This window comes from Sparus aurata, chromosome 7 (genome assembly GCF_900880675.1).
Source record: "Sparus aurata chromosome 7, fSpaAur1.1, whole genome shotgun sequence".
In the NCBI taxonomy this organism is placed as follows: domain Eukaryota; kingdom Metazoa; phylum Chordata; class Actinopteri; order Spariformes; family Sparidae; genus Sparus; species Sparus aurata.
In genome coordinates, this window is record NC_044193.1 from 18,135,375 (window position 1) to 18,157,688 (window position 22,314).

At 42.3% G+C, this 22,314-nt stretch overlaps 1 protein-coding gene across 1 annotated transcript in view; it reads right to left on the reverse strand.

Moving 5' to 3' along the window:
* The window catches only part of LOC115585262 (adenylate cyclase type 6-like), a 42,681-nt gene continuing 20,367 nt past the window's right edge, over positions 1–22,314 (reverse strand). Inside the window, exons 4-24 of the mRNA XM_030423519.1 lie at positions 17,154–17,303; positions 16,598–16,719; positions 14,674–14,785; positions 14,227–14,354; positions 13,665–13,823; positions 13,439–13,580; positions 13,148–13,276; positions 10,921–10,949; positions 10,526–10,673; positions 10,327–10,424; positions 10,096–10,183; positions 9,845–9,961; positions 7,806–7,958; positions 7,466–7,635; positions 7,213–7,245; positions 7,090–7,119; positions 6,840–6,972; positions 5,980–6,243; positions 5,673–5,877; positions 5,361–5,485; positions 1–2,069 (exon numbers count right to left, since the gene is read on the reverse strand). Coding sequence (XP_030279379.1) covers positions 1,941–2,069; positions 5,361–5,485; positions 5,673–5,877; positions 5,980–6,243; positions 6,840–6,972; positions 7,090–7,119; positions 7,213–7,245; positions 7,466–7,635; positions 7,806–7,958; positions 9,845–9,961; positions 10,096–10,183; positions 10,327–10,424; positions 10,526–10,673; positions 10,921–10,949; positions 13,148–13,276; positions 13,439–13,580; positions 13,665–13,823; positions 14,227–14,354; positions 14,674–14,785; positions 16,598–16,719; positions 17,154–17,303 — 2,664 coding nt within the window. The 3' untranslated portion in view covers positions 1–1,940. The remainder of the gene's footprint in view (positions 2,070–5,360; positions 5,486–5,672; positions 5,878–5,979; positions 6,244–6,839; positions 6,973–7,089; positions 7,120–7,212; positions 7,246–7,465; positions 7,636–7,805; positions 7,959–9,844; positions 9,962–10,095; positions 10,184–10,326; positions 10,425–10,525; positions 10,674–10,920; positions 10,950–13,147; positions 13,277–13,438; positions 13,581–13,664; positions 13,824–14,226; positions 14,355–14,673; positions 14,786–16,597; positions 16,720–17,153; positions 17,304–22,314) is intronic.

Here is a 22,314-nt window from a genome sequence, read left to right on the forward strand (position 1 = left end):
TCAATGCAAAAAAACAGCCATTTATTAATTTCTTATCCAAAGGGAAATGAATCAGATCAATCATTGCACTATTTCTTCATTTCTGCCACTTTTTAAAGGAAAATGCAACAGTGTTTCGATGATCTTTCATTTTAAGGACAGAGAGGGACAAGCAAAAGTGAGGATCTTTTTTGCCGCCTATGAAAGCAGCAGTTTTTAGGCTCAGACAGAAAAGTGAGCACGGCAACACCAGGTGTACAGCTCGTCTAAATATAAAACATACCTCCACTTATAAGCCAAAATGTAGTCCAATAGAATGGGCGTCTAGTTTAATGATTAAGTTTTTTCCTCAGTACCAAAGGCAATGTAACGAGTGGTTTTCTTCAGTAGTAGTTTCATATTCATCATGACATACATTCATATTAATATTAATTTGGGGGTTTTTTCAATCCTCCATGTGCCAAATACAACCAGCTCGGGTCAAATACTGTTGTGTAAAGTTGTGGTCCATTAAGTATGCAGACCTTGGAACTGCATAATCTCAAGGCAATATCTGTGAGCAGACGGAGAAAACCTGCATACAGTTAATCCCGAAGCTGTCAGGAAACCAGCTCACTTGTGTAACACAATCCAAAATATACGTTTCGTAGGCTTTTGCTTATTTAGGTCTGGAATGAAATCAGTCAGAATCACAGTCCAGTAAAAGGCGCAGTAGACATAATTCTCTCCAAAGGATCATTTTGACACAAGAAATCAGGAATGGGCACACAACTCCAAAGAATAATAGAAAACATGCCTCGCAGCAACCAGTTTGGCAAGAAAGCATTGTCATACAGTATCATAAAAACCTCACAGTGAAAAGTTACAGTATGCCCCTTTATAGATAAAGATCAGCATTCAGCTACGTGTGTTCACACCCATACACGCACACACACACACACACACACACACACACACACACACACACACACGCCCAGTCACCCAAACATACTGTACTCACACACACTTATATAAAATGTTTCATAACAGTTTAACAATTTCTCTTCAGTACCATGATACTATCGCAACTGGTCTTCCTTCATTTTGTACTTTTGAACCAAAAATACATTGCAAGGAGCGAGTAATCAATCGTACATTTCAGTGAACAACGAACAGCCTTGTGTCCAGACTGTGGCTAATCACAAGCTGGAAGAAACAAAGAAGGCCCTGATAAGAAACACAGCCAGTCCAAGCCAAGGTTATTGTGTTTTCTATCTGCGTACTGTGTGTGTGCGTGTTCTCCTTCATGAATAAGTCCATAACAAAAAAAGTGTTTGTCACTATCAACGACAGTGACGTTACCGTGGCCTTTGTTGTCAAAACTGAATAAATTACTCAAAGTTACTGTACTTTCAAACTGAATCATTAGTGTGTGTTTCATATCAAACATTTGTTCTTTGGTCATTTCATCCTTCATGTTGTCCTTGCATATTTTTCTTAAAGTCTTTTTTGATATATATATATATATATATATATATATATATATATATATATATATATATATATATATATACATATATATATATATATATATATATATATATATATATATATATACACACATATATATATATATATACATATATATATATGTCATCACAAAATCCATCTGCATGAAAATAAATATCGATTCCAGATGAAATACTTGTACTATTGCTCATAAACACAAGCATAGCCACTTCCGTTCTAAGGCAACTGGGCTTCATGATCTCTCGAGCATCTTCAAACACGGTCCTACATGTGTGCATCTGAGTACGTGACAACATACAGACAGGCCGAGCTCGTATGCGTCGACCGTCTCCTGTCCCCCAGTGTGTTCGCACCGCGCCTCGGTGCTTATTGCCGAGCTGACCACTCAGCCTCTCTGCAGTCTCTGTCTTGTTAGTGCAGTGGGAGTCACACTGCGGTCGGCCTCTCCGTTGTTAACTGCCCGGGGGGCCGCTGGTGAGGAAGTAAGTGGTCATCTCACCCTTCCCTTTCACCTTGACAACACCTCGACAGTCCAGCTGGTATCCGTTGTTGACCAGCACGTGGTGCAGGTCGGTGGTCACCTAAGAAAGGACACGGATATTTGACACCCAGAATGTGAGACACTAAACCCTTCCGTAGAGAAATGCTGTCTGTCCCAGTTTCATATTGAATAATGTCCCTACAATGACTTTGATGAAAGCATGGGATATTTGATATCAATAAAAGGTTTTAAAAGTATTGCATTTTGTATACAAGTAAAGCAAAATAGATCTATTCATCTATCAGTAATGAAACAAATAGTACATCGACAGAAAAATCGTTCACAATAACTCTGACAATCAGTACAGTTTATAGGAGAATTGTTATGCTTTTCAGTTTTTCCCTTTCCTCAGTGTTTTGAATAGGTTCTTGTGCATGTGCAGGTCTTGAAAGTTTAAAAGTCCATCAACAGAAGTTCGTCTCTCCCACAGAAAACGACATCGACAGAAGTCCCGCCTTTAATTCTGCGACTTTCTGACATCACATAACATCACAATGTCACATATTTACATAATTCATGCCTATATTCGTGGTAGAAGTGAAGCTAACTGAAAGCTGAAAACATGACAGACCCAACTGGAGACCTGGTAGGTGATGAGCTGACTAATCAGAGGAGACTGGGTATTCAGGAGATGGGCCTTAAAGAGACAGGAGCCAATAACAGAGCATCTTAAACATGAATACAGTGCTGCTGTATGAGAACTGGTGCATTTTTTTTTTTAAACCTATTCTAGTAGTGACCCAAAATCCAATCCAATCCACTTTATTAATATAGCACGAGTTTAAACAAACAGAAGGTTTCGAAAGTGCTGCACAAAAGGATAAAACAGAGATAAAAATAAATTAATAAATTAATAAAAAAAAATATGCATGTGTACACATAAAGCAAATACAATCACATAAAAACACATAAAATCAACACTCTACGTGGTTTTGAAAGCCAAAGAAAAGGGGTGGGTTTTAAGAAGAGTTTTAAAATGAGACACAGAGGAGGCCTGTCTAATGTGCAGCGGCAGACAATTCCAAAGCTTTGGAGCTGCAATGGCAAACGCTCGGTCCCCTCTGAGCTTAAGCCTAGCTTTAGGCACTGTCAGGAGCAGCTGGTCAGCTGACCTGAGAGATCGGCTGGGCGTGTAGGGGTGCAGCAGCTCAGAGAGGTAGGGTGGGGCAAGGCCATTCAAGGCTTTAAAAGCAAATAAAAGAATTTTAAAATCAATCCTAAAATGGACGGGCAGCCAGTGGAGTAAAGCTAAAATAGGTGAGATGTGCTTTAAAAAATAAAAATAGGAACTTGAAAATGAGCCTAATATGTCTCCTTTAGGTTATTTATCAAGCATACAGTAAATGTCAAACACTCACTAGGTCCAGCTTTTCAAAGATTTGCTGCTTCTCAGCATTTTATATTAATCTCATTGGATATATTTGGGTTTTGGACTGTAGATTGAATCATCTGATGAGCTTTTTTTTTCTCATTTTTCTAGCACTTCATTGACTAAGCATTGAAAATATTTGTCAAAAGAAAAGACGAAAAAAAATCAACAGATTACTTGAGAATGGAAATAATCATCTGTTGCCGTCCCCCAGTTTGACAATTTGATTTGCAGTGACTCATTCTATACAACAGATGGCAGCATTGTTCTGACTGTAATCTTCCCAGCAGCCCACTCTTGTCTTTCATTTGGTGCAAATAATCTCACCACAGCTCTCAAAATGAGTGTTAACATCAACTATTTAAATCCATGAATGAGATGATAAAATAACTAACAGGACTGACACTGTCTCTCAGAGGAACATGCAAGGGCTGGTTACTACGGATTCCCCTTTTGAAGATGAAAACAATGTGGGGAACTCATATTTATCTTTCTGTCCTCCTCCAGAGGAAAACTAGAGCTCTATTTGCATGTCCGTGCTGACAGGGAGTTTTGCTCAGGGGCACTCCTGCAGAGCAGATGTCTAGATCTGAATCACTGCGCTGAAAGACTTGTTTGACTGTATCCGTAGAACTGGTACCTGTATGACTTACACACAGAGCATAAACAGACTAGGTTGTCTCATTCACATTCCGCAAACAATACTTTCAAATGTAAATGTTTTTGAGTGATAAACATCTCTGAGTTTCAGGAAAGACAAGTCTGGGTATGAGTAATCACCACTGACACACTTTGATGATGGTGTGATGACTAATTTCTAAGTAATTAGATTAGTATTCTGCTTTGACAGATTCACTCAAACTGGAAGTCTGCTTTTTTGTTTTAAAACAGATTGGAATCACTACAAATGAACAGTGGTAGACAGAGCCCCAATACGTTTTTGCTTGTAAAAGGCCGTTAGGACCGTTTTATCACTCGGATTGCTGTTCCACAATTGTCACCGCACGTCTACGGACGTATAATCAGAACATCCTGTCTCTACACTACCTACTTCTCACATAGAATGCATAAAGAAACTTATTTTAGCATAAGTCACCCACATATACAATGTTTCTGTATTGTGAAAACAGACACTGAAAAACATTTTAATAACATTTAAAACAAGGCTGATAAAATATGAACCATCACCTGTTCATTGTCTATTTTCTCCCCAAAATGTTTTCAGAAACACATGTAAGTAAGTGTGCTGTTTAGATCTAATATGATGCTGTTTGTGATGACCTGGCCTATTTATTGTTTCCTGTTTCAAAACAGACTCCAAGCAGAGGCCAAGCATGGCCGACCCCTCAGTCAACACCCTTCAGCGTGAGTTTTCAATGGTCCTGTACGGCACAATGCATCCTGGCTGTTCTAGGTTTTCTACCTTTTGAGCAAAAGGGAATACCACTGCCCCCTTTCTCTGTTTTCTATGGTCATATGGCACCAATTCAAAACAAATATTTGTGTCTGTCTACCGGAGCGACAGCCCAGTTTTATGCGAGAGATGTCTTTTCAATGCCATCATTATTATTATTATTATTATATTATTATTCTCATTTTCAGGTTCATATTTTTTATTTTTGGTGTCTATTAAAAATGTGTACATGTTTTAATGTTAAAAACATACACTATTTTCCTCACATTGTTCATTGCTGCAGCACTATACACTCTGTTTGCATGCATGTCTCTTTAAGGCCCACCTTCTTGAAAAACCCAGTCTCTTCTGTTTCGTCAGGACTCACAGGACTGAGCAGTCACTGCCAAACCACAGACAAACTGCGGACACTGCTGAGGGAAGTCCTGATGGCTTGTTTGAAGGCGCAAAGTGTAGGCGTCATAATCATAAAAGACATGTGAATCCTGCTTTCTACAACATGGGAGCTTTAGTGATACCTGAAACTGTGAAATGTTCTTGTTAGGTACCTGGATGCAGTCGGGTACTCCTGTGCTGTCCATTCGGCTGGCCACATTCACTGTGTTCCCCCAGATATCATACTGGGGTTTCCTGGCTCCAATCACCCCTGCTACCACTGGCCCCATGTTCAACCCTGAGGACAAATGACCTCACTGTGTTACATCATACTAGCTCCATCATGTTAACTCAATTATACTGCTGTTTCTTTGGAAGTAGATTACTGTGGTTCCCCTTTTGACCGGGAAGAAGATTTTCTTTAAACAAATGCCAACCAAAAGAAGATTAGCAGATAATGTTTCTCCACCACCTTCCAGGCTTACCTATCTTCATCTGGAAGTTGTTGAAGGAGTGCTCGTTGATGTATTTCATCTGCTCCCTAAGCCTCATGGCGTAGTCAGCCAGAGCCAGGATGTGTGAACGGCCCTCTCTGTCGTAGGTGGAGTCGTTGAGGCCGGAGGCTGCCATGTAGGTGGAGCCGATAGTCTTGATTTTCTCCAGCTGCCGGAACCTCTCCTCACTGATGATCTAGAGACGAAACGGTGTGTGAGAAGAGGACGTAAGACAAACTAAGCAGCACTTGTTTGGCAAAACAACAACTGTTGATTTGCATTCATCATTTCTTCTCACCTCGTCAAAATCAGCGATGATCTCGTTGAGCAGCCTGAGACACTCCACTCCCTCGTTGTTGGCCTCCAGCTCAACATAAAACTCGGAAAAGTTGCTGATGGAGGCAAACATGACAGCGACGCACTCACATGACTGGTAGTACAACTCGTCATTCCGGCGCTCCCGTGCAAGGAAGTGAGCAGCTACGTCCTTGGGCAGGATGTTGTGGAGCAGGCGGCGGTTGTACGCCTGCAGCTCCTCCATCTCCTCCTTCTCCTCTGTGGCCTGGGCGGGGGGGGGGGGAAGAGAGATTGCTTAGACTCAGTACAAACTCTCCTCTTTATTCTCTCATAATCTTAATATGAATGAGTTCTGAGTACTCTGCCAAGTGTTTATATGTCCTTCTGTCTCTCTGTGGACAGATTTTGTCAATGGGATAGCGTCACATCTGTGCAAGAGGCAGTCACAAAACATTACAGGTATGTAGCTGAGATCAAAATGAAGGCCGAGTTTGAAGGTTGGTGTGGTCCTACCAATGAGTACAGAATACTCATGTAGCAATGTTGTATTAACGACTGAGTAGTTAATACAACAGTAGAGTAGTTAGTTAAAGACCTACACAGGCCGGAACAGGTTGGCTTTTTCTATGATTTAGCCATTACACTACAAGCATTTTAATATTTTCTTCCTCATCTATTATTTTTTCTCATATTTAGCCTGCCTGGATTGCCTTCTTTGATGTACTATATAAGTACTTCCCTATTTCCAAGAGCACCTGACACATGTTTGATCTACTTTGAATCATATAAGGGGAACTAGTCATCTCTTTCCTTAATAGCTTTAGTTTTGTTCCTTTTTATACCTGAAACTGTTTAATTTACCTGCAGCTTCCAGAGGAAGTCAAGGCGTGCGGTGGACTCCACCTGCTGGCCATGCAGGTAGAGCGCCAGAACAAACACTGTCAGGATTACAGGGGTCATGACCTTTAGGGGTACCTTGGTCATGCTCTCCAGGCTGAGGAGGGAGAGAGGTGTTGTCAGTGGTTGTGAATGATTATCTTGCATGGGAGTAAAATGTATGCAACCTGACCACGCATTAACACACACACACAAATAAGTGAATGCTCCTTACCACTGTTCTGCAGTTTCATTGAAACTAGGCCTGGAAAACAGAAAAGAGAAATCAATATCTACAAACCATGTGAGTCACTGAAATCAGGCAGTACAAAACAAATAGAACACTACTACTACTTACTGTAGTAGGGAATCATTAACAGGTGATAGTTGCCTGAGAACAAAAAAACAAGAACCTTTTTCAGAAAATAGGATTAGAGCACAAGTGGTACACGAGAAAGTAGGTCTTTTATAATCTAAACCTTATACTTAAAAAGTAGGCCATGTCCAACCTGAACCATGGTATTGTGACAAAAGAGCTGAATGAATCACTTGGGAATTGTAAAAGGAGGGAATGTGTGTGTGTGTGTGTGTGTTCCCGGCAGGAGACTCACAGGGTGTTGACCAGCAGGTCTGCGTTGTCAAACAGGGCCACCTGAGGCCACTCCACCAGCAGGAGGAAAGTGAGTTGGATGAACAACATCAGAGCCAGCTTCCCTATGCTGCTGATGTGGAGGAACACGGAGCAGGCCAGCAGGGTCAGCAGTACGCTGTAGTTGAAATACTGCAGCAGAGAGAAGGCAGCGAGGGACGAGGACGAGGAGGAGAAGGAGGAGGAGGAGGAAGGTCAGGTGAATATTCAAACATTCTTTTCAGGCACACAGAAAATCACACAGGCCCACAACGTGCATCTAAACAATATACACACACATGATAAAATGTTCTGAGACTGACCTCTGGGAAATGGCAGGGCATGACCTGGCTGGAACACAGAGTCAGACCGTCCTCTGCGGTCTTGGTCAGGTTGTGCAGCAGGCAGAGAGTCACCGAGGTTGTGTTCAGCTCGTTGGCCACACACTCCTCCAGATTCTCTCGGCTGCAGGTAAACTGGCAGGGAGGAAGGAGACAGTCTGTCATTTAGCTGTCAGCAAGCAAAGGTAGAACACCACATAAATGTAACGCTGCAAGCAGAAAGTTACCATCGTTAAACATGTAAATACTTTTTTATCTCCATCAAATGACGGTAGATAATGAGTTTTCGCATGCAAAATGCAGGGATAAGTGAGGAAGATACTGGTTTATGAGGCCAAGAGCAACATCCATGTTAGAGAGTTACCTGTGTGTATATTATGTACATTATATATTTGTATTTTGCATTTGTTTTAATAAAGGATCTGTTACTTTTCTGTAATTTAAAGTGCACTATGCAGTTTTTAATCAGTAGAGAAAGATCTTCATTTACTGATTTTTAATTAAATTTTTTTACGCCTAAACAAACTAAATAATGAAACTCTCTTTGTTTTCATGACTACACTAAATAAACAAACTGACCTTAAAGGACAATTTCATACCGTTTCACTTTGTTTATATGTGGCGGGCCCTGCCACCTTTCTAGTTTCAGACAGTGTTCTGGAGACGTAATTTTACTCTGAGAACAGCTTGTTTATTTGCTTATTTGGTATTTTGAATATTGTAAATATTAAAATTCTGAGTTTGAATATCTTCTCCAAATCTGCATAGAGCCCCTTTAAAGATGCTTGATCTAGATATGTACTGAGCATGATGTTTTACAATTGAAATTCAGTTTCTTGTGAACAAACTGTGTAAATTATGTATTTTTCTTTTTAATTACATTAAAGATATTACATCTTTCAATAACCTGATGTATCTGGTGGGTTCCACCAAAAAGCCCTTCAACCTGTCATCACTTACTAAATGCTTAACTGATTTAATCCAAGAAATAATCCTAATTCTTCTGTCAATTAAATGTATAAAAAAGAGTCCAAAGGGTGAGCACACTGATTCTATACAGTACACAAATGCAGAAAGCAGTCGCCGAACTGAGCAAACAAGCCACTGAATAAGTCCCCATGAAATCTAATTTGGCTAGAATGATGTTGTAGTGTGACAATGAGCAACCACAGGCTGAAACAACCCTGCAGGCAGCCAATCATACGAGTGGATCAGCAAAACAAAAAAACCCACAGAACACGAACAATGAGTGGCACACAAGGCGACACCTGTCCTTGACTGGCAGCAGACAAATTCAGACAGATTTTAAAGAATTATAACACACAACAGATGCCGAAATTGTCACCACATTTAATGTATGATGTCTGAGTATTTCTTTTACTTGTAGATATATATATTTTTTTGTTGTTTTTCTGAAATTCATTTTTTGGGTATTTCTTAGTTTTTTATTGGATAATTTTCTGTTGATTGGTTATTCTTCTGCTTACTATGTGTGCTTCTTGTTGCTTTCTCCCTTTTTATTATCTGGATTTTACGCATCTTATGTGTGTGCAAATAAAGGAAAAATCAAAAGATATACAGTAAAAAACATCTTCGCTAAACCATGGTCACATTATAGCTTTTGTGGCTTTTTACATACTTCCGTTTAAACAGCACAGTAGGCACATCTGTATGCTTTGCTGATGCAGAGACGCGAGTCAGAACTGTAATGATTTTAATCTTTCGATGAGTTTTAACACTTTCGTTGTGTGTTTCTTCATCTGTAATTTGGCATACACAATGGTACCTGTATTAAGATTGTTTTAATCATACACATAGCAGTACTAAATAGGTTTACATATTGTCAGTAAACATCAGAAATCCGAGAAGAAGTGTGTGATAGATGACTGGAAGGACAGACAGGTGGTCAGGTGGTGGTCAGATACTGTTCCAAACCCCTTCCCTCGTGTCGTTGCGGTGGCAAATTTGAAACAGCCGTTACATGGTACAAAACTGACAAAGTGAGGAGCTGTAGTCCCTACCATGTTAGCAAAGGAGGAAATGAAGAGGAGGAGAATGGTGAGGACGCCCACCAGTGTGCTGTTGGCACGAGACTGGACTATTTTCTTGGTTACAGTCTGCAAGGCATCTGGGAAGAACTTGAACACACACAGCAGATAAGAGAGAGTTAATACCATTAGTGATGCTGGCTGAAGACATATGATAATGACTCTTATCTGAAGATGTCTGCGAGAAGAAAACATATGAGTGGTGAAGGGCCTCTGTCTCTCACTTTGATGCAGGAGTAGATGGCACAGATGAAGAGGATGTTGGCGAGGATGATGAAGATGCTGATGTAAAGACCGAGCATAAGTGGTGTTCTGCGGAAGAGAAGAAAAACAGGCTCATTAGGATGTATAACTCTAATTAACTCCTAATAAACTAATCAAGGCCACATTTCCTGTCCACAGTTGAGCATAACTGGGAAACTGGGAAAGGCAACTTATCGGAAAGAGCAACTTACTTTGGGAAAATTATAATCTGGATGAAACAGATGCAACAAAAAACGAGAAGTGTGCAGGCCACATATCCCCCAAATCGATCGTCGACCTTTTTGGAGTACTGGAAACAGAAAAATCAAAGATAAGTAAGTTTCATCGTCGTTCAATTAAAGAGGAAGCCTTCTTGACTAGGAGCTATGGCAGCTCCAATCAAACACCAACCTTCTTCTCGAGGTCGGCGGTCTGAAAGGTAAGCAGGAACTTCTTGACGTGGTCCTTCCTCAGCTGGTCGATGCTTCGTGCGTCGATTGCCCGTCCAAGAAACTCGTCCACCTCATCCTCAGGGTTCAGGGCCTCCTGAGCACAGCGGCTGCGAGGTAGATTGGAACAATAGGTCACTGTTGGTCACCGTGTGTGTTTGTATCCATGAGGAAGTTGGCCTATGCTGTGACAGGCAGGATGACTCAGAGATAAAGTGGTATTAGTGCTGGCTTGGATCGGACTGTTTTAAACCAACAGTGGGCTCTAAAGTTAGACCGCTACGGTGACAGTCTGCCAGTCAACCGCTAATAACAAAAAATCACACTGATAACATAAACTGAGGGCAAAACACTCACTTGTCTTTGCTGGATGCTTCATCGATGCCCTGAGAAAAACAACAACAGAGAGTGAAAAGGGGGAAAGAAAAAAGAGAGGGAGATTATCGTGTAGCCACAGTACAACTGAAAAATAGACAGCGACTCAGACATCTGCACAGCTAATCCCTGAGATCCAGACTGATGTTTTAATTAATGCTCAGAGGCTTCAAATTACACCCTCTTTGCCCCCTAGGGCTCAAACCCACTGAGATGCAGAGGACAAAAGGAGGAGGAGAGGGGAAGAATGTCGGAAAGACAAGAAAATGAGACTTGTAGCATAAAGAGAGGGAGGAAGTAAGAGAGAGTGAGTGAGAAAGAGAAATATCTGCAGCTGCAGCCTCATCTGATTAGCTTCAGTAGTAAATGATGCACTGGGAGAATCCCTGGGAGCCCTGTTGTAACTCCTGTTTGTTTGACGGGCACAGATCAATACTTCTTCTCACATTCCCATCGTCTCCTTCGGGCTTTAGCTTGGAAACAGTTCTCTACACATTCAACACTCCGATTCAATTTTATAGCACATCTTGTTCATTCAAGGTGAAAGTATTTTAGGATTTTGCCAGAGGCTGTATTTAGGCACAGTTAGCATGCTTACATACTAAAAATAGCAATGCATGCTGATGTTAAGACGGTATAATGTTTAGCATGTTTACGACACTCAAGTCATTTGATCAAGGTCAGTCTGAAGTATTTTTTTCTTGGCAAGTCAAGACAGAGACACAGCCAGAAAAAAGCAAAAAACAAAACAAAACAAAACAAAAAAAACGTAAAATGAAACTTTAAACATAAAATAAACACAGAATAAAATAGTTGGAGTCACAAAGTCTCAAGTCAAGTCACTGGTAACAAGTGGCTTAACTACAGAGGTCGTCGGGGACATTAAACGTCATCACGCTGAGCACGGACACTCATCTACTCTCAAATCTGTCTTTGAAGGCGGTTTTAGTTGCAAACTATTCTAACTGTACGATAATATAGAAAGAATAAGGCGAGTGGTAAAATGGAGTAGTGTACATGTAAAACTCGGGTACAGTTACTGTACAGCTAACATGCAAAGAGTCAAAAAGTCTTCATCGTGGGAATCAATGCCTCAAAATGCCTCGGTGGCATTCATTGATTTAAAAAGGTTTCCCTCAGATTCTCAGTCAAACAGAATACATACCAAGGACTTTCTGTTTTTTTGATTTTTTATTTATTTTCTTACTTTCCAACTTTACCCATTTATAGTGAGGCGGGTGTCCTGTGGCGTGGTGTTGACGTTGAAGTCGATGTATTTCCTTAGCTCAACATTAGCTTTATACGACCGGTGACTGCATTTACACTTAAAGAATTATGAAAGTGGTGTTCAATTATGAAGATGATCTTGCAGGACAAACATTGAGGGTTTATTGTCTGCAATAATTCAAAAATCCAATTTAAAACTCCTATGAACCAGAGCGACGGTAACTTCTGGGTTAGCCAACAAAGCTAGGTCACACCTGCTGCTATCTACTTGCTTGTTAGTGTAAGACAGTAAAATGGGAATAATATTGTGGCCGTTGTTGAGACATTTAAAAAAGAATTAGAAAGGAAAGAAGAAAGAACAAAGACAGAAATGTGCAGCTCCTAACATCTTATCTTGCATGTTGAGAAGAACCATTAGAGCTTATCCTCCACTCCCTTGTTATACTGCACAGTTATCTAACAGAGAGAACTCAAAGTGCAGCTGAGGCATGTGAGAATGTCATTAGTTTTGCAAGTATTTGGCTGTAAATAAAATTAATGGACATACAAATATTTTAACCTTATGATGACACTAGAGGAAACACCACAGGATCACCAAAGTAATTACACTTCATCTGGAGGTGGACGTCAGTATCTGTACCAAAATGTAACGGCATCCATGACATAGCTGTTGAGATAGTTCAATCAGGATCAACTTAGAGCCATGCTGCTAGCATGACTAACAAAATAAAGATTGTTTTTAGGGATTGTAGGAGAAGAAATAAAGTTAGTATAAATTGTACTGATAAGAAGTTCTGGCCCAACAACAGTTCCCATGACCCTGAAGGACCGGAGAGAAATCTCTAATATTAGCAGCTACTTAACATGATAAGAAAGGATATTTATGATTTCAGAGAGTGGAGAGAATGACACAGGAAACTGGATACAGACAAGAAGAACAGGTGCCATGAGCGCAGCTAAGTGCTCCCTGTGTGTAACTCACCATCTGCCTGAAGACTTTGGACTCCTTGGTTCTGGAGAATGATCTGTCAGGCACCCAGCGTGGCATCAATCCCTCGGCAGAATTTGCACGTGCCCGCTGCATCTTGGCCATCATGGCTTTCTCTTCTTTCTGGAAGTGAGGAAGAACCCACCAGTGTAAATGTTTTTACCAACTTCTACACCAGGTGACAAGCCATTTTACTGTTTGTGTGAAATGTGGCGCCAGTGTGAAGTTTGTGTACGCGTGTGTGTGTGTGTGTGTATACGTGTGTGTGCGTGAGCGTTCACTTACCCTCTTCTGGCTGCAGCCGAGCACCAAGAAGGTCTCGATGTTGTTCTCCTTCAGGTAAGCGTTCCTCTCCCCTCCGAACCCAGGCTCCACCTCGTAGTCCTCGTTCAGGTACTGCAGCGTGGCTTTGGTGATGTGTATACGTCTACAAACACATCGTGTGTTAGAATCTTAATGTGCTACTCGAGCCTACGTCACCGCATTAGTAGGTGAAGCAGAAGGGACTTACCCAGCCTTCCCCCCGGCCTCCATTTGGTTGGCGAGTGTCACGTCGTTGGACCAGACGTCAAACTGCCACTTGCGCAGGCCCAGCACCCCGCAGTGAACGCGCCCACTGTGGATGCCCACCCGCATGTTCACATTAACGCCCGTTACCTCTCTCACCAGCCTGCAGTCACACACAGATGCACACACTACTGTCAAAAAAGCTAGTGTCACCTTCAGCTTCACAGCGTCTCCTCTACACCTGCTACAAACTCAAATTCAAATATTAATGAGGTAATAATACAAATCCAGAAATGTTTATTTTTTCATGACTGAACAAACAAGCTGCCCTAAGAGGAAAGTACAGTACCCAGAACACTGTTTGAGGATTAGAAAGGTGACAGGGTCCGCCAAGTATAAACAAAGTAAAACAGCATAAAACTGTGTTTGTTTTGTTTATTTCGTTTTTTTTCTCCCCAAAACCACATAGTGCACCTTTAACTCAACCTTCACTGGAGTAAAAGCCTGTGAGGGTGTCTTTACTCGTTCTGAGTGTGTTTCGGTGCATCAGTGTGTGTTTGACTCACGAGATGGCCTCGATCATGTCTACTCCCATCTCCACACAGCAGTGGGCGTGGTCAGCCCGGGGCTCAGGCAGCCCTGACACACAGTAGTAGCAGTCCCCTAGGATTTTAATACGCAGGCAGTGGTTCTCCTGTATGGCACGGTCACACACACACACACACACACACACACACACACACACACACAAAGTAGTCCTTCAATTACAGCTAACTCAAAGCATGCTCCTGTAAAATATAAAGCTTTTTATGCTCAACTTAGATGACTCATCAGTCTCAGCATATTCTAATTGATGCCTTACACAATGCTTAAGTAACAACCCCCCCACCAACAAGTACATCATGTAGGCTTTGTCATACAAACAGCGGCGGCTACACACTGTACAGTTACATAAGCAACAATGGTTTAAAGTTGTGCTGTGAAAATGGCTGCGGCAGGCTGTCGGCGCTCACCGAGGCCAGCTTGTCAAAGCGGGCGAACAGCTCGTTCAGTGTCATGACCAGCTCCTGCGCCGTGCACTGAGACGCCAGGCTGGTGAAGCCCTCGATGTCTGCAAACAGTATGCTGCAGGAGAGATGATGGTGGAGGTGGCACGGGAAGACAGGGAGGAAAAGGAAGACAAAGGAGACAGAGAATGAGATCAATCAATAAAGTATAGAGTTAGTTAGCATGGTCTACTGCCTCCCTCTCTCCGTTCTCACTGTCCAGCTGCTATGTGAGCAGGGGAGGGAGAGAGGCAGACATTTGTTCAGCTCTGGCTCTCATCATCTAGGCCAATGTAGGTCACCTCCTCCAGCCCCGTCCCTCTGAGAACACCACCCCCTGTCCCCCTGTCTGCATGCCTTTCATTGCTAACTTTTGATAGTAATGAAAGGACAGGAAAAACAACGCCACAGACAGGGTCAGTACCAGCTGAAGGTGACAGATGGCGCTGTTTGTCCCATGAGGTCATCAGCAAGGGCAGAGCTGCTCCAGCAATTTCCCACCCTGAGCAAAGGCTGTGAGCCATGATGCAAGAGCTTGTACTTTAAAGGGTCAGTTCACACAGAAAGACAACAAAACACAAATGTAAAACACATGATGAACTAGTTTGACTAACAGCATGCTGAATGTCAATGACATGTATTATAAGTAGACGCCTGGAAAACATATGACTTAGATTTAATTGTTTTTTGGTTTCAGAAGCAGTGTCGGTGTAGTTGTACAAAAAAGGGTATTACACACTACTTACATTTGAAACTAATGCATTATTTGGAACACGTTCCATTACTTTTGCATAACTCTGCAGCACTGAAGATGCAATGTCACAAACTTGCTAGATAAGAATGTCACATTAAACCTTAGATTTGCATATCAGCCTTATCAGTCATGGTTCTAGGCTTAAGTTTCATGTGTCATGCTTCATATTGTCGTTGCATCTTTGTCTGTTTTACCTCCCTTTTTATGTCTACGACGGTGTTTCACCTGCTCATAAGCTCTCTGTGTTTATTATTTACAATTCTTTGGTTCTTCTGTTTTCGTCCTGCGTCTCCTGCGCTCATTCCTCGGTCCTTGTGTGTTTTTTATATGTCCCCCATGGCTTAATACAGACTTAGATTTTTTTTGGGCTTCGGCTGTCATTATCGAAGCTACCTCAAAATAAAACTATATCATTATAAAATTGAATTGCCTCCCTCATACCTCCTCGTACAAATATTAATGGCCTCAAAAGACTTGAAAAGAGGCCAAACACAAACGTATTCACTTGAGATCCTGGGGTTCACACGTTTTTGCAAAGCTTTTACAAAATGACAATAAGCATCAATCTGGAACAGCTGGTTTTAATCTTGTGTTACATTGTGATAATGCATTGCTCCTGTAAGTTTGGTGGAGCAACGCTGCTGCAACAGATTATAAGTGCATCACCTGCACCTATTTGGGTCACCTTGTTTGAGTTTCCTCCCCTACAGCCATCGCCACCGCAGCCTGAAATGCACCGGCTGGGCTCAACAGAAGGCGAATGGATGGAGAGTTTCAAGTCAGTTAGTTAGTGCTGACTTATTCCCACTCGGGAGTCGAAATCCAGTGGTGAGGGCTGAGACGGGGGACCGGCAAACTTGGGGTCTGCCTCCTATCATTTGCCACAGAGAGCATAGCAGCATGCCAAAGTAAATATCGTTAATGCAGCTGGTGGAGTCAGTGTCAATAAGCAACAACATGCATAATACATGCTGTCAGGGAAATAGCTGTTGGAGTGACTCCGTGTTACTGATACATCAGTCAGAGGAGTTAGGTCAAATCCACTGGTGCTCGCTGTGACGGCAGAGTCACTCCGACATCCTCCTGAGTGTGTGTTCAGTTGTGTGGATGCAGACACGTGTATTTATCTGTATTTACCTGACATTGTCGTGTTTTTGGATGTAGATCTTGTGGAACATCATATCTTCCTTCTTGGCATTGATATCAGCCTTCATCTCCATGGCAACGTGCCTTGGCAGCACTGAGAGCAGTAGGCGCTCCTGAGAGAGAGGAGAGAAAGAGAGAGAGAAAGAGAGAGAGAGATAAATTAAAGAAAGAAAGACAGAGAGAGCCCATTCATTTTCATCAGCTTGTACTGTTAGGACTGCTCAATGAGTCACCCTGCCTCGTTGGCATCTGCGTGGGAACGTGTTAGTCAAATAGAGAGGAGTGGAGATACGTGTTATACTTCATAACATATGGTCGGCCTCAAAAACTGAGAGGAGAAAAAAAAAATACACAAGAAAAAGGAGACACCCATTTGTTGCTCTGCTGAATTTGTTTGTGTTTTCCTACGGCGCACGTGCACAGCAGCCGCCCTCACTTCCTTGCGTGGAAGCATGCACGTGACTGTCTGTGTGTGTGTGTGTGTTCATTTCCAGTGTGTGTGTGTGTGTGTGTGTGTTTCAGTGCATGTGTGTGTGCATGTGTGTACCTGCTGCTGGTTCTCCCTCTGCAGGTGCAGTCTGGCCTGGATATATCCTCTCGTCTCCTGGAAGGCTTGTCTCTGGGAGACCTCAGCAGGATAGTGGGTACAGATCCCGATCATGTTAGTGCACAGAAAGATCAGCACGTTGGCACTGATCTGAAAACACACAGAGAGAAACAAAAACCAAAACATGACAGTCCCACCAAACATACACAACTGTGAACTCTGCCTGACCTGGGAGAGGTCAACATGCGAAATTGATAACACTATGTGTCATACAATTTACTGCAAGGAGAAAAATTCCTCAAACATCTGAGGAGCCATTAGATGTGATCTGGTTAGAGATGATGAGGATGGCCTTGTGGTTGCAGGAGGACATTCCCATCACGTCGTGCTTTTAACAGCAGAGAGGAAGCCCAGAGGGTTCAGTGTGATGCACGACTGGGGACACGTGAAGACTGTGTCACTTGTGTGTTTGTTGGACTTGTTGGCTGAAAGTTAAGATTGTGTCTATTGTGTGGCTGATCCTGTCAAAATGGGAAACAGGAGGCAGCAATGTGCAATTCTGAATATTTTAAAAAACAGAAACAGGTGATTTGAGCCTGCAAAACAGCTTTTTCTGGTCAGAGTTGAGTGATTAAGTGCTTTTCATGCAACTGGTCATGTGTTTGAACGTACAGCTTTAGATGGCAGGGAGCTGCAGAAATGTGACTTTCGCTATATCTTGGGTTGAACAATGAGGCTCTAAGAATGCTTAGGCACAAACTGTGAAACAGTATTATCTGTGGCTTGAGCAAATTAAGTTTAGATATAGTGTACAGTTAGCTTTGCGGGGTCATCGACCTTGAAAGCGTTCCTCCGCGCTGCTCCAGCCGCATTCTGTGTGCGCCTGTGTGTTTTCTGGATGCGTGTGGTAAGCCAGCGTGTAAGTCTGTTAGCGATTTCTCTTCTCACTCGTCCACAGCCAAAGACTGTACACCAGAAATGGAGCCCTGAGCTCTGGACTTCCCCTCTGCTCAGAAACACACAGGCATGCGCACACACACACATCCTCTACATGCTCAGAAACACACTCCAGCCTGGGAAAGTCACTTGACCCATGACCAGAGCACAGAGTGTTTCCTCTGAAGATGATATCATCAATAATGAGAAAAAGACATGCAAGCGCGGTACGTACACATAAAGGCTGAATTCTAATCAGTCCTAATAACTAACTAACTAACAACAGTGGAAACTAGAGGACGCGAATAGTCAAATCTCCATTACCAGTACTTCTGAGCCATGGCTGGTATGTTGCCAAACCAGTGCGACTTTGTGCGCATGTTTGTCATTTGTGTTTATGAGCAGAGAGATGGAGAACTGGAGATAGAGGATGTTTATCTGTGTACTTGCATGCACCGCATATTTTCATGTATGTGTTCTTTTACAGTGCAACTAATGTAGGATCAAACACGGACTCAAACTTTCTGTCACGATCCTGACACGAGGTTTACACTGTACACACGAGAACTCACCCCTCTGTTGTCACAACAGGACAGAGCCAATCTAACCAGCTGTGCTCGAAACGCAACACTGTTACCACAGGAGAGTGGCAGCACCGTTTACTGCTCAGAGAGAGAGTCGTGGTAACTTCTTATTCCACTCGAAAACAAATGGCCGAACTAGATTAAAAGCACAGCAGTAAGCAAAAACAAACACAGCCGATGGTTCGCAGGTGCAGAAGCAAACATGCTTTTGATGTACTGGCTAAATTCCATTCCCTGATGTAGCTGATGCAGGCAGAGAGCAACAACTTTACTCAAAACACCAAGTGCACTCTCATTTTATTTCTGAGGGTTATAGATAAGAACAGGTTACCTCACGCATCAGTGTAACACCATCGATGCAAACTGGAAACATCGATCCATATCATCATCTTTAAGTCAAGCCTTTATTTTGAAATTTCCCAGGCACGCTGCATCAGCTTTTCTATCTAAGCGCACCTTTTCCTTAAACATTTTAACAGTGTGATGATCTTTACTGCTAATACATCAGCAGCCTGGAAATAATCTGGATTTGGGATTAAAAGACGAGTCAACGGACAAATGGAGCGTCTCATGCAGCAGTCCGCCAACTTGTTGCTCTCACTACGGCAACATCGGCTGATTTATTTTAGCTGCTGTTGGGCTGGAAAAACCTTCCTACAGACTGAAATTCAATTCATGTTGTTCTGTTGGGGGAAGCAGTGACTTAAACCATCAGTGAGTAAAACAGAGAATAAATAAGCCACTAATCGAATTTATGCAATGTAAAATGCCACAGGTTTAAGCTAATAAAAGTAACTGACCTTGACATCTTTCATGTGTTAGTGGAGTCAGTTTAAAGTAATGTTTGCAGAAATTAGCTGTGTGCAATTAATAACAATTAATCATATGTTGAGAAGAAAGTCGTGGCAGCTTCTTCTGTAACTGATTGCGTTATGTGGGCAGATATACTGGTCCAACATTGATGGCAGGCCCCTGAAAGAAATCAAATCGGGGTCATATTTTGGTGAACTTTGCGATATCGGTAAATATTGTATCATAGTCCAAAGAATCAAAAGTTTCGTACTGTGATTTACACCCCTCGTTACCTCCGAGCAAGAGGCTGATCGGTCAACTGTCAGTCATCTTTCAAAGATTCCGATCAAAGCTGTCAAACAGACACCTCATCATCAGGCTATTGAATATCAGGTGTGAGGACCTACAAACAAAAGCCACTGTGGTTCTCTACATGACTGTCTGAGCAATTGTTTTCTTTGTGTGCGACTTTAAATTTGAGCCGCACCATCTCTTAATGAGTGATTGGCCTATTGTGTTTGTAAATCATTGGCAGGCCGGGGCTTCCTGATAAGCCCTCCATCGTAATGTTAGAGACCACTGATGGAGACCCGACACCCCGGTCTTGAGGGGCTCTGATAGAACCTGATCACATTAATCCCAAACAGATGGCTGTGAACCGAGCGAGCCAGATAACTTTGTTAAGTGGCCTGTCTGAGATACAGGGCCACCTGCAGTTCCCAGGACCACGCTTCTCAGCGCTGCACTCAATTTACATCCAGACAATTCAGCATCACAGATTTACATCCAAATAAAGACGTTCCTATCAAAATCGATTTGATAGGTTGGCAAAAGACTGACTTCATCTTGAATGATAGCTCAATATAACAGCTGAATAGCTCTGAATAAGTGAAACTAAAGTGTTGGGAAACATGATGAACAAAGCTTGCATTAATGCCCAGTTATGCTTAGTCACCACACAGTCTGGAGATTAGAGGCAGCAGCATTCACAGAGGCTTTTGAATAAATCTTGTGTGTGAGCTATGCATGTGAGTGTGCGTGCCTCCTTTTGGACTGGCAGCTCTTTGATCCTGAAGCTTGTGTCTGTTGCTGCACTTATAACACCCAGCCATGCAAATCTAGCACAGAGCCACAGCCGCGCTGACACTCTCCTCTCCAAACAGTGATGTGGTGTAAAGAGAGCAGTAGAAACTTCCCTTCATTAGCATGTCCCCACTCTCTTTATACCTACTAAGCTCAGAGTATCTTCCACTGATGTCTCCTGACCACTCTTCCTACAGACTTTTGGCTCTCAAAGACGAGCCCCGCTCGACATTTACTTAAGCAGGATCTTCTTGGCGGTGGAGTTAAAAGGAGTCCAAACATTGGCTTATAAGGTGCGGCTCCCGACAAGGTGCTTTATAAAGTGAGGCAGACGGATAACATGTTAAAGAATGGATGTAGGAAGGGGATGGAAAAGATTTGGGCTTGGCAAACACACAGCAAACGCATTCTGTCTTCAATAATATCCCATCAGACAATTCCCTCACGCACAAGCACGTTGGAATGTACAACCCCAATTCAAAAAAGCTGGGACGCTGTAAAAGTTAAAGGAGACATTATGCTCATTTTCAGGTTCACAATGTTATTTTGGGTTACTACTAGAATAGGTTTACATGCCTCAGTCTTAAAATAAGCACATCCGTTTTCTCATACTGTCCTGTACTGCATACCTGGTCTCATCTGATTGGTCAGCTCACACATGCCTGACCCAGCAGTGCTAACAACAACGGAGCAGCTGTGCTCAATCCATTCTTACGTGCCATGTTAGCTGCGTTGAATGAATAATGCACATGTGGGACTTTGTGACAGAGTGTGATGTCACAAAGTCCCAGAATTAAAGGCGGGACTACTGACGTGGAGTTTCAGAAGCGGTGATTACTGTGGGCAACAGGAGCTTCTGTTGGTGTTGACTTTGACCTTTTTACCTTTCAAGATATCTTGCATTGCACAACAACAGATAAAAAGTCCTGACGGAAAGGATATGCTCCTTTCATACCCAATCATGATACTATCACCTGTTACAAATGAACCCATTACCCTGTGAAATGTCCCATGGTTTAAAAATGTGCTGAGTAGGCATTGTAATCTATGCCCCTTCATTGCCATTTAGTCTCAAATGTTCAACAATGGTGGCCAGAAGCGATGTCAAGCTTCATATTAAATGTAATAAGGTTGGAATTAGATCAAACTATATACCTGTGATTGGTTGCTTTATCTAGAACTAGGGGATAAGAAAGGTGACTAGCTCCAAAATAATTTGTACCAGTTCCTACCTGTGGTCTGTCCTTGTACTAATTAAACCTCTATATCTCATTAGCATCCCAACTTTTTTGGAAAACATCAGGTTTTCATTATCCATTCATTCCAACACAAGACACATGATATGCCACGGCTGATCTGTTCAATTGATCGACAGGGGATGTTTCCATGACATTAAGGCCTTCTGCACTGACCCCAACTCTAAGTGTTTTAATCCTGAATAGCCTCGCCTGAGCGCAGCACTGAGATGTAACTAATACTCACTGTGACAACACGGTGAGAAGAGGTAAACTAAGAGCTGATAACCACACACGACACACTGTAACTTATTGGATAAAGGCATTGTTCGAGTAATCACTGTTTGGATTTATCCAGGAGTATTTGAAAAGGGCCTGCAATGAAAGATAAGTCCCACCAACCCTGAGCTCCACTAAAGCCAAAGTTTAAACTTTTAAAGGCCAGAGTGCTACATCCCGTAAGTCAACACACAGGCTCTGGGGACAGGGACCGCTGTTGACATGGGGGCTACTCTCCAGCACATGACCTTT